Source organism: Alosa alosa, chromosome 10 (genome assembly GCF_017589495.1).
Source record: "Alosa alosa isolate M-15738 ecotype Scorff River chromosome 10, AALO_Geno_1.1, whole genome shotgun sequence".
Lineage (NCBI taxonomy): Eukaryota > Metazoa > Chordata > Actinopteri > Clupeiformes > Clupeidae > Alosa > Alosa alosa.
Genome location: NC_063198.1, coordinates 13294711 through 13309775, shown reverse-complemented (window position 1 = coordinate 13309775; position 15065 = coordinate 13294711). Strand labels below are relative to the sequence as shown.

At 42.0% G+C, this 15065-nt stretch overlaps 1 protein-coding gene across 1 annotated transcript; it reads right to left on the bottom strand.

Moving 5' to 3' along the window:
- Positions 1-2199: 2199 nt before the first annotated feature.
- On the bottom strand, positions 2200-12886 carry LOC125301479 (guanylin-like). Its single transcript, XM_048253927.1, has 3 exons — positions 12719-12886; positions 11225-11456; positions 2200-2982 (listed from the first exon to the last, which is right to left on the bottom strand). Exons 1-3 carry the CDS (start codon positions 12869-12871, stop codon positions 2912-2914), a joined length of 456 nt encoding a protein of 151 aa, XP_048109884.1. The 5' UTR covers positions 12872-12886; the 3' UTR covers positions 2200-2911.
- Positions 12887-15065: the final 2179 nt, after the last annotated feature.

Below are 15065 nucleotides of genomic sequence, written 5' to 3'. Positions count from 1 at the left end.
GCCTATTTCAAGTGACAAAATCTATGACTAAAGTTTAGCTGACGATATAACATCCTACTCCACTGTGACTTTGTTCGTGTCACTCCTGTTAATAGGCTAAACTAGAAAGAGCTGAAATAACTCACACCAACCTTATTTGCGCCTTTTTTCACATTTGCTCAAAGATTTCATAAGTATAAGCCCTTTTCGCTCCCTACGGTGATGTATTCCAAGCGGTCTGCTTCGGGGGCGGGGACGTAGTAATTGAAACACCATGCCTAGGTAACGTAATCGCTCTCAGGGACGCCCTCTGTTCACTGGTTGGTTCAGCTGCCCAACCTCCGAAGTAAACAAGCGCGAATCAACCTATTCCAGACAGAGTACTGTAGGGAAAAGAAATTGAGCGGAAGTACGGAGGCAGGCCGAGGCCAGGCTAATACCACGTCATCTTTACAAAGAAAGTCAGCATCTCTGGGAAGCTCCTACAGTATGTGGGCTTGTGCAATATTCCTCCTTATTGTCTTTATCATTACACAACTTTCACAGCCTTTTGTTGCCCCGGTCCCAACGTTTTTGAGAAGTGTTGCTGGCATCAAATTCAAAATAAGCTTATATTTCCAATGAAATATAATACATCATACAAATATATTTGTCACTTTCATTGATGTTTTTGCAGCTAAATGTGGGTTTGAGAGAGATTGGCAGATTGCACAATGTCCCAACCTTTTTGAAACTGGGGTTGTGTGAGAATTGGCAGTTTCTGAGCCTGTCAGGACAGTTTAGTTTGATTGGTAACATGATTACATAGTCCTGTGAGAAGTAATGAAGTCATAAACATATGACAGGCAAGAGAGATGGTCATTGCTGAGATTGTTCCAGAAATGGGTAAACATTAGCCTGGGAAAAACCCAGACGTACTTAGGTAAACATGACAGTGAAAACAAATCACGAGGGAGACATTATTGCCCCCCTAATGCAGCTGTCAAGATGAGTAATTAGGAGCTAAAGCAGGCAGATAAGGAACTCTTTGTAGTGGACATATAAAGTTGGTCATCAGGAGTCGGGGACAGGATAAAAACCCCATTTTAAGGGGTGTTCCAGAACTAATCTGTATTTTTAATCATGTAAAGGAACCACTTTTCCCCAGCAGATTATTATGTTTTGCTTTATGACAGTTTCACTTGCAGGTTAAGTGAACATTTTTGTTATTTTGGACTTGAGTATTTGATATATCGGGGAGAGCACACCAAATGTCCTCTAATTCTGGAATGTCCCATAGATCATAATTCTTGATAATTAGCGCGCAAACAAGCGAGACCTAGGCTTCTAGAGTAGACTGACATAACGCACCTATTGCTGAGACCCGCCCCTTCAGTTGGAATGTGATCATTGCAGCCTCAGCAGACACGAGAGGAGCAGAAAGACACCAACATAACATCAGGGATAGATGTATTTCTTCACAAAAAATATCAAATAATAATGGATTGAAAAGAGGTACTAATAAACTAGACATGCTAGAATAGAGACCAGAAAATGGATATCCACAGTCCCTTTCTATCAACACCAGTGATTTTATAGATAAGGATTAGGCTTTAAAACAGATTGTCAACATTTATGTTGTTTGGTCTGTTTTTGGCTGCATACATGAAGGCCAAGGTGGGCAATGTGTTTTCCCTGGTTTGAGGTAATACTGACATTTCTTCAAGGATGGCAGGTCTGAAAATATCTTCTCCATCATTAAGTTATTCAATTAGGCTAAGCATGGCCTTAACTCAAAACAGCTGGTAGGCCTACTGTTAGGACAATGTCATTTTAATAGGTGTCAAATGCAGCCATATTTAAATTCTGCTTACTGCACGTTTATTATAATATAATATGGTAATATTCAATATTCATTATTGCAGGTCTAACTATGTGCATGTAATTGAAATGTCGTTATTCCCGATATCTCTTTATTTAAGTGTTAAAATGTAAAAAAAAATATTCAAATCTTCTGCGGGGTGAGTTGTCATCCACCGTTGATACGCCACTGATGCTTTTATCAGGCATTCTTTATACTTTTATGATGATGCTGCAGGATGGGGCTGTCACATTTGATTGCTTGATTGTATTATAACAGAGCAGTCCAGGTACTATAAAACTGTCAGTAGTAACGTGATCTGCATATAGAAATGATTGTTATTTTGACACTTTTTGGACATGGACAATAAACCCATTACATATTTTAACACAGTGCTTTAATTTCAATACAAATGCTTATGTTAGGAGTGCATAATGGCAACGCAATCGGTAGTGAACATACAAGGGATCTACTCTCCATTTAACATAACATAATTCTTAGATAAAACCTGAATGTTTTTTTGAAAAATAAAAAAAGTTACAAAATAGATAAATATTAGAATAGAACATATTAGAATTTTAGAAAAAAATAAAAAATGATCATAGGATAGAAAATCACTGAAATCATGTTTTGTTATCTAACCATCATTTGCAGTCACCCCACACTAGAGGCCAGCACCTCCTCACAGAATCTGATCACATTATCCACACATCCAGTTGCACATCAGTCCATCTCAACTCCGGTACAACAACCTCAGAAATTTAACAGGTGTCAAAGATGGCGCATTTACAGTGTGGCTCATGGCTCAGTGACTCTGTGTCACTGCCGACGGCATTACGGGCCTAAATGGTGTCCCATTATATAGATGCTCAGAGCACGCTGATGTGAGAAGTATAGAAATATATATATTTGTTTTAATCTGCTAATTCAAAAGAAGGTTTTCGCTAATGCAGAGTAACAGTGACCTTAACATTAGTATGGTATAAAAAGGCTTTGAGGTGAATGGTGTGCCATGCTTGTGTTGTGATATGCTCTTCTTCTCCTGTGGCGAAGTTGTCTTCAGTAGGTGGGGGCCAAAGGTCGCCAGGCGCATTAATATATGCAGCCAGTGCACGCTGGATTGGCACAGATCTCACAGGGGTCGGAGGGCGTGATAAAAGCGGCTGAAAGAGCAAACACATGCAGTGGGAAGGTTAATGAGCTCTTCATGTCCACATGCATGCACACACAGACAAGCAACACACACACACACACACAAAGACACACACACACACACACACACACACATATACTGTACACATACACACACACAAAATCAGCCACATGCTGGGGGAAGTAAGCTGTACCACTGGTGCATGGGGGCACTGCTATCGGGCCCCCTGTTGCAAAGGCAGTGGTGATTTCCCAACTGCAGAGAGAGTTGGCCTTTTGGAGCATCACTCATGTTAATGCCATGCCATGCCATGCCAGAGAGGGGTGATAAGCTCCAACATCATGAATCGCTGTCATTCCATGTGCCACTCACTCAGGGTGGTAGAATCACACACTGCAAAAGACGCATTGGCAGGTATATATGCCCTGGAACATTTTGTCAAAGATATGCGGGGACTGTTTTTTTTTTTTTAAATCTTTCACAAGTCATTTGTCTTGCCCCATCTTATGATTTGTTGCCACAATCTTGTTATTTACTTGTATTTGCATATTTTATTTGTACCAATTAAATTACTTCTAGTCTTTGCTTTGCATGGTTTTGTTTGTTATGCATATCTGTATTTCTTGATATGTGCTTAGAATTAATTGACATGGTTTAGAAATTATGTATATGGTATTGAAATAATTTGTTTCTCCCAACATATTTTGAGATGACTTGCTATACGATAAGATGACCAAAGACAGCATTCCATTAAATGCAACTGAATTGAATGGAACAAAATTGAATGCAATGGAACTAATTGAATAGCATGCCTGTACATTTAATCGAACACACTGATGCCGGAGTGAACAGCCCTCCGCCATGTGTGCGGCCATGAGATGCAGGCGGTCACCAGAGGCTGCCAACTCTGTCAGGAGCGGAGCACCTGAGGAGCGGTGATTAATGCCACGGGGGGTGGTGTTTGTGTGTGTGTGTGTGTGGTGTGTGTGTGTGTGTGTGTGTGTGTGTGGGGGGGGGTCTGAGTACAGCAACTACTGGAAATGCAGAGAATGTAACCCAGCAGTCTAATATCACTGCTACTAGAGCAGATGCATGCATCGACCTCACAAAGGGAAATGTGAGTACAGAGCCTTGGCACAGGCAGGGTGCCAGACCAAAAAACAAAAAACGTAATACTAGAATTGTAATTACCTCAACGCCAATAAACTCAGGCCTCATATCAGAAATACAGACAGATCAGCAAACTACAGGGCTTGTGGTCCTAAGGGAAACCTACAGCCCCTAAAACTATGGAACAGATTTGAATGCCTCTGGGACATAAGAGAGGAAATTCCCAGGGAACAGACCCAAAGCAGGCAGCGATCAAAACACAACAATAGAAAGATGGGCACAGGCAAAAAGCAGCACTCGGAATCTATTAATCCCACAACCCTCGTTCTAGGCGACTCTGCGGTGAGACGTTTAAATTGGGAAAGGATGATTGTATGTTGTTTCCCAAATGCTTCAGTGTCTGACACAAAAAACAAACTTGCAGAACTGATGTCAAAATATGCAACTATCAAGGGCATCATTGTGCATGTTGGAGCAAATTACATTTACAAAGAACAGCTGTATGTCCAAAAAGATTTCAAGGAACTTTTCTCGGCCCTATATGAGTTTGGAATACAAATTTTCATCAGTGGCCCACTCCCAGCAGAGGGAAGCTTTGTATTTACCAGACTACTCAGTTTAAACATCTGGCTCGCAAAAACATGCTTTTCAGTTGGGATGAATTTTATTGACAATTTTAACTTTTTCTGGAATCGCAGGGAATATTTCAGACCAGATAGCACAGAGCTGAGCTCAGTAGCCATACAAACGGAACAAGCGGATGACATCAACAACTCGGCTAAACCAAAAGCACAGGCTGAAACAGAGATATGCACAACCCCCCCTGCTATGGGGCCCTCTGGTAACCACCCGCTAGCCTCCACTAAAATGCAGACCTTGGTGAAACATAAACAACAAGCTCAACAATGCCGAGCCATGTCCTCTGGACAAGATAAGATGGGTGCTGCTGAAATGACTCAAAGCAATCACTGGCGTCAAACTCCTTGGAATCTCAGCAAACAAATGGATGTGATGAGCATGAGGAGATAGCACCTATCAAAGCTGCTGAGAGGCTATCAGAAAGGAAGGGTCATGTTGTAACACCAGTACCAATACCAGTGTTGGGAAAGTTCACTTTGAACTTACGTGAACTAGTTCAAAGTTCAGTTCACAAATTTTAAAATTAACTAGTTCAGTTCATAGTTCATAATTCAAAATTTTGAACTAACTTTACACTTTCCAAAAATGAACTATTTAGTTCTCTTTTTTCCATATGTTGCTGTGGATGTGATTGAAGTGCGGGCAAAGTTTGCACAGAAATGTACGATTTTTCCCATCCTCACCGACCTTGTCTTCCTTGCCTCCTTGCTGCTTTGTCGTCTACATCAGCCTCTCAAACTTCTTTGACCTGAGGCCCAGTCAAGGCATACTTTGGGGTCATAGGGCCCACCTACATGAACCCACCCCCTCCTCCCACCCCCCATCAAATTATCATAATGATATCACAATTATTATTATTTTTATACTATATTGCTATACATGCACAAAACAGTCAATGTTTAAAGTGCTAAGATTGTTCACAAAAGTTTGTGAAAACATGCACATCAGAGTACTGCTTTACTGTAAAATATAATTAGGCCAACAATAGTTTCATTGTTTTTGCATTGTTGCATGATGCTTGTGTAGCGGGTACGGTGGGGGAAATGGGGAATGCAGCTTGATGACCTGCCTTCAGGTGCTAATTGATTAGACCAGGTGGTACAGCGCTTAAATAAGCCAGCTGACTAGAGGACATGAGAGCGGTCTGTTTGAAACGGTGAATTAGGAATGTTGGCATGTAGGCATGTAGGCATGTTGTCTTGGCTTAGGGCTGTTTGAAACGGTGAATTAGGAAGTTGGTGTGTCGGTGGTGCATAGCGGAGATTCTCAGCCTGGGGCGCGTGACTACGAACCTCAAACGGTGCATGCTGCACAGAAACTTTGCTACGATAGAGAGTACACAGCGACTAGTACATCCACACTGGTTTTAAAAATACAGAAGCTGCGCCGACATCGGAGTGTATACAGCTCGTTTACTATCCATTCTGGTTCAATCACGTTAAAACTAAAGCGAGTGCATACAGCTTATCTCATCCACACTGGTTTTAAGAATTTAGCGACTAGAGCATCTGCAGCTCACAGTAGGCTAACCAGGTGACTGCAGTTTCCCATCTAAAGTGAGGTGGACTGCCTTCGTCGGTTCAGGCAGCCACTGTTTTTCCTGAGCTTGAAACTGTTTCATTGTTTACTTGTGTACGTTGTGTATCCTATGTGACGGAATTTAGCCTGTCTGCGTCACGACTGTCTTGTGCTGCGCCATCAGTGGAGGCCAGCCTGTCAGTTTTACCGTCTATAATATCCGTTTGTCTCTGTGTGTGTGTGTCTGTTTAATGTCTGTCTTTATTTGTTCTCATGTTGTCTTGGCTTAGGGCAGTGTGCAATATTCCCTATATAAACAGCCATTTGTTTGCGGTGTCTGAAACCCAGTGTAACCTTATCAGTGTATGTTTGTGCACTGTCCATATAGTGTGAAGTGTTGTGGTGTATTCACTCATTCTTCGAGATTGTGTGCTGTAATTTATGTGGAACATTGTTTGTTGCCCTGGTGCCAAAATTTGTTATTTGTTTAATGTGTGTCTGTCTGTTATCTGTTAATAAAAGTATATTTTCTTATAACATCAGCTCCAATACTGTTCCTTCATTGGGCAGCCTGCATACAGATTGGTAAAGTGTAGATTCTCTGGTTAGTGTGCATGAAGACACCCTGTTGGTCACACTTGCATGATAAATACTTCTCAACACAACAGCAATTATATGGGTGCCATTGTTTTGGGAAGTTTCCCTCATGCAAGCATCATACACTGATATATTTATATGGTATTTAATTACATTTCATTTGAATGCCTGAATGTAAGGATTCAGGAAACACACTAGGCCTACCAGCTTTTGTGAATGGTAAATGGCGGATCAGATCATGCATAAACCACTGATCTGGAGATCTTTAACTATCTTTAACTAAGACTAATTAATAGCTTTTGGCTGACTTTAATACTTAATACTAGACAGTGTTTTCATGGGCAGATTATGAACTTTCGGGCCCCCTACTTATTGTCCTATATGTGGGAGGGGGGGGGGGTTGGGGGTCCCAGTACATTTTTAACTTGTTTGATGTGATTTCCTAGCCTGGAAAATCCAGACCCTGACAAGCATGCATTTAAAAATCTCACTGCACGCAATCGGATAACACTAGACCATGTTTACTCTGAATGATTTCGGACTTCGACGCAATCGGATAACACTACGACCAATGTGTACTGTCCTCCAACGTTGCAGCGCTGTCTTCATCAGTTTAGCTGGTTCCCCGGAATGTTGGGGTAAAAGTAACGTGCATCATTGCTCTTTGCCAGAGTGTCTCGCAGAGACAATTCCATTGTGCTCTCGCAAGAACTCTGGATTTCCAGGGTAGTGATTTCCTGTATTCTGGTGCATTTTGGGGATGGCCAATACTAAATTCAATCAGATTCATAGCCTACATCCTGATTTGTTGATATTGAGGCAATGATTCCATGCAAAGGCTTGAGCTTCAGGGCCCCCTGACCCCTTGGGCCCCTGGGCCAGGGCCCGGTAGGCCCGTGCAGTAATCCATCCCTGAGTGTTTTATATAGTATGTGCTCTGTTTTTTATGGAAGTTGCATAAATCCACGTCGTTCTATTAAATGTCGTTTCATAATTAAATAGCCTTCCAATAGGTTGAAGCTTAGCTTTGCTACCAACATGCACACAGAAATTACAGCAAATTATCAGACAATGCCCCGGGAATAATTTCACTCTGCAGACCAGCATTGTCCACGTTGAGGACAGCGGCCCATAGTTTGAGAAATGGTGACCTGCATGCTGCCATATTAAGGCGTTTTTACGGCCTTTTTTGCGTGGAAGGCTCTGTAGAAATCTGGCACCCTACTGAACGAAGTTAAACTAAAAGAGCGTGCCATTCACAGACACCAGAATGAACGAGTTCACAGTAACGTTCATCAGGCAGTAATACTGTACGTTCAGTTCACGTTCGCTCAAAATATGAACAAGTTCATGAACTTTCGTTCAATGAACGTGTTCAAGCACAACACTGACCAATACCCCTGCCCACCTCCGTCGACTCCCTGCCACCACAAAGACACAACAACATGGAATACACCACTGGAATACCTGCTGAAAGCGAAATGCAACAAACTCCCCAGGACCTCAACAGGCAGATGGAGACAGCCCCATCTTCCTTGATTTCCCATCACCACACACCCAATCATGTCCCCACCCAATCTAAGCAGCAACAACCTCTTAGTTCATATTCTCAGCTGGCATATACTGTAGCATCTGCAGGGGACAATTATATGATGACAGTGTTGTATGATATTCTCAGGGTTCCTGCAATAGAAATGGTACTGACAGTAGTTTTGAGAACATGCCGGGACCCAGTAAGCCTATGACATTCTCTATTCCTGTAATAGAAGACAAGCATCAAGCTTACAGGGTAAACAGTCAAATCTCCTACCCGTACCACAACAACCTCAGATTTCACCCGTGGATAATATTTCCCCAACACTTACAGCAAAACTAGCACTCCTAAATATCAGATCTCTTTCTGCATTAAAGTGATCAAATAAGTCCTCTACCGAGTCTGACAGTTAACTTGACGTCTGTGAAAGTGCTTGCTCAAAGAGAGCACTATCCACATGCAAGTTTAGATCCCCTGATATAATAAGACAGTCAAACTCTATGCAAATGACTGATTACAGTTAACCTAACTCTTCAAGAAAGACTTTAGCTGAATGTTTTGGAGACCTGTAAATAATCACTAATAAAATCTGAGGAGAATACTTAATGCGTGCACACAGACATTCAAATGAAGTAAAGAATGATGACTGATTGCACTGAAAAGATGTCTTTTGATGAAATTGTGGCTATCCCCCCACCTCTTTTATTTGCTCTGGTAGCACTCAAAAACTGAAATTTGGGGGAGCTGATTCGATAGGAGTAGTAGCACTGTTTGCTTGATCTAACCATGTCTCAGTTAAAGTAAAAAAAAAAAGGTGTGTGCAAATCAAAATGATTTATTAAGAATGAAAGAGAAATAACTGGCCTTTAAAAATAAAAATCTGCCTGCCTCTATTGGAATTTAACATAGGGGTGCCAATACTTATGACCCCTATATTTTAAGGAAGAACATTTATTTATTTATGATGCATTATTCATTCACAAAGAAAATTGGTATCCTAAAAGGATATTTCCTCATTTTTTCCAAATTGATGATTTTGGAAAAAAGATGATTCTATATTCCTCTTTTTAGTCTACTTTAGCAGAGATGCCAATAATTCTGGAGGGTACTGTACTTTATAATTGGTAATTCTGATGTTAAGTTTGGTCATGCTCACCGATGCATTTAATTATGTTTGTTAGCTGGGTCCTGATGTCCGGAAAGCATAATTTGTAACATGAACATCTCATGAACCATTGATGTTTTGAGGTTTGTTGATACTGAAAATAGAGTGTTCATATTGGCTTGACTGATTATAGTTAACAGCACCAGCTTATATTAATTTTTACACAGATCCCTTTCTATTTCCTTTGCAAACTCCAGACTTCCATCTAGGTTCCAAGCACTGAATTAACTCAGAATGTTAGTGATGAATGCCCATGTTGTGAGAGCAAAAGCATCAATCAACTCAAGTGCAGTGGGGTAGCAGCAGATCACAGATAAATTCAAGGTTACCTATCTGTTGTACTCTCTAATCCCCTGGGCATACCTGATGAAGAAATGTGCCGGAAGGAAAATGCAATTACCTGTGGTCTTCTGAGTGGAACACAACATTCAGTTTGCATCGCTCAGAACATAAACTGGAATTCTGGAGTTTGTTCTTTCCTACCTAATCAAATCTATAGGAAAATTCTTCAGTTAAGCATTAAATTGAAAGGCATTAGACATTAGCCTTTCCTGTGAACCCTCCATCCCTGCGTGTGTGTAGTAAATCAGAGATGAACTGAATCACTTATCACAGATATACTGGTGCAGTGATATCAAATCATTTTAGAGGATGTAATCAAGATAAAATCAAACCAAACTACTTGTAAAACAGCCCTGTCTTTAAAAAGTTACACTGAGTGGGTTAAATTACCTCTGTATATACTGTAGCAACTCTCAACTTTTCCCTGTACGGTCATCAGGGGTGAAAGTAGTTTTTATTTCTTGGTGGTACTATGATAGAGTTATAATGCGCACCCAGAGCGCGCTCCGAAAATTTCACTTAGCCTAATTATTTATTATTTATTTATTTGTTTATTTACTGTATTATAGTCTACTTATCAAGCATTCACTAGGACTTCTTATCACTCTAGTATCACTCTTTAACCCACCTGGATCTGTTTTTGATCATGAATAAATTGCAAACACTTAATTTCAACATTTATTTATTTATTTAACCTAGTTACTCTGCTCGCTCCCACTTCCAATCAATTTTTTTATATAGGCTACTGTATATCATGAAACACGTTTCTTTGAGTCATGCCTTTTTATTTGGGAGACTGCAACATACTTCTGTCCGCTAAAACACTTTCATTATTGCTGCGCAAGATCTGGTTAAGCCGTACACGCACTGTCTGTCTCCTGTCTCTCCAGCGAAACACTGCACACATAAAACCAGAATAGGCTATTGAAACATCAACATATTTTTCTTTAGCCTGTATGTTTTTTTTTTTTGGGAGACTTTCCAAGAAACGTCCGTCTGCTAAAACACTTTGGATACCAGTGCACGTTGGCGCAATTACTGTAGGCTACTGTACGCGCGCTATAGCTTGCTCGTTGTCTGTCCAGCTGCACGGGAGGTTTAGACACAATTCAGATACAGTTCAGAACGATGTATATGAAATATATTTTGGGAGAAACGTGTTGCTTCTGGTAATTTGACGTTAGCAGTTGTGTTGTCATGCTGAAAGTGCTATATTTTTCAGAGACAGTATAGTTTTCTTTCCGGTACGGCGTACCCTCTCCAAATATTTTAGTGGTACTCCGTACCGGCCAGTACCGGCTTACTTTCACCCCTGACGGTCATTCATTCATACATCAGGACACCTACCAAACCTGGCGAAGACCTCGTTTGACTCGGGGTCCAGACAGACGGGCTTCAGCTCCTGCGGCAGGGTGGGGTTGCTGCAGAGCGGTCGTGCGGGTGCGGGTGCGAGGCGGTGGGGGACCATACGGCCGCTAACACGGGCCTCCAGTTCCATCTCCCTCTCCATCGCCTCCATCTCCATCAGCCTCTTCAGCACCTTCACTGACTCCAGGGAGAAGCTGTAGCCATCTCCATCCTGAGTGAAAGAAAAAAACAAAGTAAGTGCGGATAAGAAGACGGTAAAAACAACATTATAGACCCTTTCATCAATAAAAACAAAAACAATGCTTGAACGTTCTATTTGGGCCCCAATCTACTTCCTTTACATTAAGATAACATATGGAATGTTAAAAAGGAAGTCTTGTGGGGCCAACTATGATGCTGATAATGGAACTCTCTTGAAAGGGTCCATTCACAGTCCACACTGGTACACAGGCTCCTTATCAGAATGGTGTGAACTGATGTCACAAGAGCATACATTTATTGAGGGCCAAACAGTTATTCAAATGGGAAACATCTCTCTAGTGGAGGTCAGAGAGTTTGAGATAATGATAACAAGAAAGCCACTGAAACTAAGTTTGTCTTATCAGATACAGACAAAACAGAGTGTGAAAAAAAAAAAAATCAACTGCATAAGTAGCACATCATCTTTGAGTCATGCTTGTTGCCGCCCCATCGGGTTGGGCCATTACATTGTTCTTTGCCAGACCCTTAATCTTTCTAGATTATCGGGGTCTGGATTTTTCAGGCTAGCCTAAAGGCAGATTTGGGTCAGAAATCCATTATTAAACATTCCAAGCAAAAATATGCTTAATGTACCATGGCTGAATCAGTTGAAGAAACACTTGTTAATAATAGTGACTGATTAAGTTTTGACCTTTGAATGGTCATGCTATGTAGTTGCTGAAAATTTAGAAAGGTTTCCCCTGTCCAGAAACTAACCAGAAAACACCCAGAGCCTTCCTTGTAAACCAGACGAGGAAATGTATTGTTTGATCATCAACTTTAATGTTTAACACTGATGATCTTTGCAAATACACATGACCTTAGTCAGCTATTTATCTGCATATTATGTGGTGTATCTAACAGGCATAATGAGCAATGACACACATACTCTCACAAGTCCTACCTGATTCTACTATCCTAAACAGGGCACAAGAATCAGCCTATAGCCTGTTGCTTGCAGGGGGAATTTCAGGAGTCCTAAGACACTTTCAACATCCTCATCTGGATTAAAGGCTGGTAAATGATTTACTCTCTTCAGTTTGAAAAAGATTATCCTCATCACCAAGGTGAAATAGCATCTGCAGCTGATAAAGCGTCTTCATGAGGGAGTATAATAAAATCAATTATACTGGCAAGCCACTTTATCTCCCGCACCCTGTTTAGCCTACGAGGGATCTTAATCAGCTGAGTGTGGGCGAAGGGCTAAACGTGTGAAACGTTTCGTGTACTCACTGAGACAGTCACGCCAAGCGAGTCTCCCAGAAGGCCGAGCATCAGCAGAACAAAAACGGGGAGTCCTCTCATGTCGTCTCGAAGCTGCAGAGTCCTGCTGGACAGCTGTAGAGGGTGGCTGGCAGTGGTCACAAAGAAGTGTGACTTTGCCATGTACGCAGGCCATTTATAAAGGTGGTGGGGGCAGCTTACTAAGTTACCTATTATCCTTTTGGAGGCTGCTGGTCCCAAGCTCTGGAGGCACCTGAGAGATTGCAGATAACAAAAGAGGATCTGGGAGTTATTTAACAAGATCCTTTTGTTTTGACAAACCGCCATCACCGGCGAATCGAAGCACAGGTGTGTGATTAACATGTCACGTCTAAGGAATAATTTTAAAGTATCCAATAAATCTGTCTTTTTTAATAGCCTGTTATCTGGCTCGATAAGACATCATGGGTCATCTGACGCTTGTGTCCACAAATTCATAGAACCAACTGTTTAGCCAAACATTATATAATCTACATACATACTAAAAAGAAGTTTTAAACTGAGTACAGTTTTATTATCATTATAGTTATTATTATGCAGTAGTTTTACTCATGAGTTATTACTCATACAGACACAGGTTATAGTACCTGTGCTTTATGACCACAGAGAGTCTGAAAGAGCTCTGGACCAGGAAAGCTGGTCCAATCCATGTGTAGCAGGGCGGAGGTAGATGTTCGAATGGAGCTAGTCGACTACGCCACCTGCGAGGGTTAGGCCCTCCCAGGAACTAATTTAGAAACCTTGTTGGTCAGTTTAGACCCCTTTGGGCACACAGGTTCGCAACACTGAGACTAGAGACATGGTTCTGTAAAAATAAAATGACAATTTATTGCCACAACAATAACAGGTCCATTATGGACTGCACAGAGACAACACAAACAGGAATACAACCACAAGAGACTAATCATATACAAGATATACCCACATACAAGCAGGTTGCACACAGATATCGCACAAGGTCCAATAGGCCGGGAACAGGACAGTGGGCTCACCAGGGCTAGCAAGAGGCTAACAAGGGGTAGGATCCAGGCACAGCAGGTGAACACGGCACACACTTGATGCACAGCAATTACAAAGGACAGTGAAGGGAAACCACCACCTGGGAATCAGCTTGCCACCCACGTTAGCCCAACAGCTCCTGGAGGTCAGGCTGCATGAGAGCAACACCTGGTCAGCTTTAAGGACAAACGAGGACAAACACGGTACAAACAGAAAACATAAGCAGCAGTAGAAGACAGGGCGACCGCATCAGGTGGCGTGGGAGCAGCAAGCTTGAAGATGGTCAACCACCAGTTCCGGGTTCGCTGAAGTACCGTTGTCCCCTGCATGTGGAGGAGGGGCACGGCCACAGTTCTACACTGACAAATGAGCAGGGAATTAGGGACGCTAGCAGACAATGGGGCACAAACAAAACATTAACAAACACTCGGGGTGTGGTTGCCCAGGGATGGATTACTGCACGGGCCTACCGGGCCCAGGCCCAGGGGCCCAAGGAGTCAGGGGGCCTTGAAGCCAAAGCCTTGTATGGAATCCAGGCCCAGGGGCCCGAAAGTTCATAATCCGCCCATGAGGTAGCCTACCTGAATTGGATACGAGGCTGCCTTAAGCAGAAGCTCGAATCCGAGCAAATGACTCACCGCTGACCCACGAGACAACCGTACTACAACGCAAAAGAGGGAGAGTAGATGTAGCGCAAATAATGTGCTGAAGTCACATCATGCAGATTTCAATAATCTCTTACAGTACCTCAGGATTGTTCCTCAAACACCCAACAGGACAGCACCAGCCCAAACAGCCTGCTGCTCCCACACCACTACCACAAAGTAGGTTCTCCGCAACAGGTGGAGAATTGGGAGACATGCAGTCAGCTGCCTAGATATAAGGTGGCAGGTGCCACCTGGTAATTAGCAAGATGGTCTTCAGCTAAGTCAGCAATAAAGACGATAAAGGGGCGGAGACCTATCCTGCTACACATGCAGGTGACTAGCCTACTCCACGTTGAACACAGCATTTGTACTGTGTTTTCTCTTCAGTGTGAACAACGGTTGCTGAAAGTTTAGTCATGCTGTGCTTTTTGCTTTGCTATGAAGAGACCACATGCCCTGGAAACAAGTTGCCATCAGTTGGTGACTGGATATGGCAGGCTGTGTGGGCTGTTACTGTAATGACACTTTCAATGGACAATAAACAAATACATACCTCATCCTTTCTTCAATTTTAGTGTGTGCGTAAAATGCAGGAAATAACTCTCTCCTCTTTTACACCGACCAGTTGGTAAGAAAACAAAACAAAGAAGCAAAAAATAAAATATATATAT

Bases quoted from the DNA above. Each gene is read 5' to 3' on its own strand.
- LOC125301479 (XM_048253927.1), bottom strand. From the start codon at position 12,871: ATGGCAAAGTCACACTTCTTTGTGACCACTGCCAGCCACCCTCTACAG. The intron at 11,457-12,718 runs GTGAGTACACGA...TCTTTCACTCAG, and splicing joins CGCTTGGCGTGACTGTCTCA to GATGGAGATGGCTACAGCTT. The intron at 2,983-11,224 runs GTAGGTGTCCTG...TTGCTCTTTCAG, and splicing joins CGAGGTCTTCGCCAGGTTTG to CCGCTTTTATCACGCCCTCC.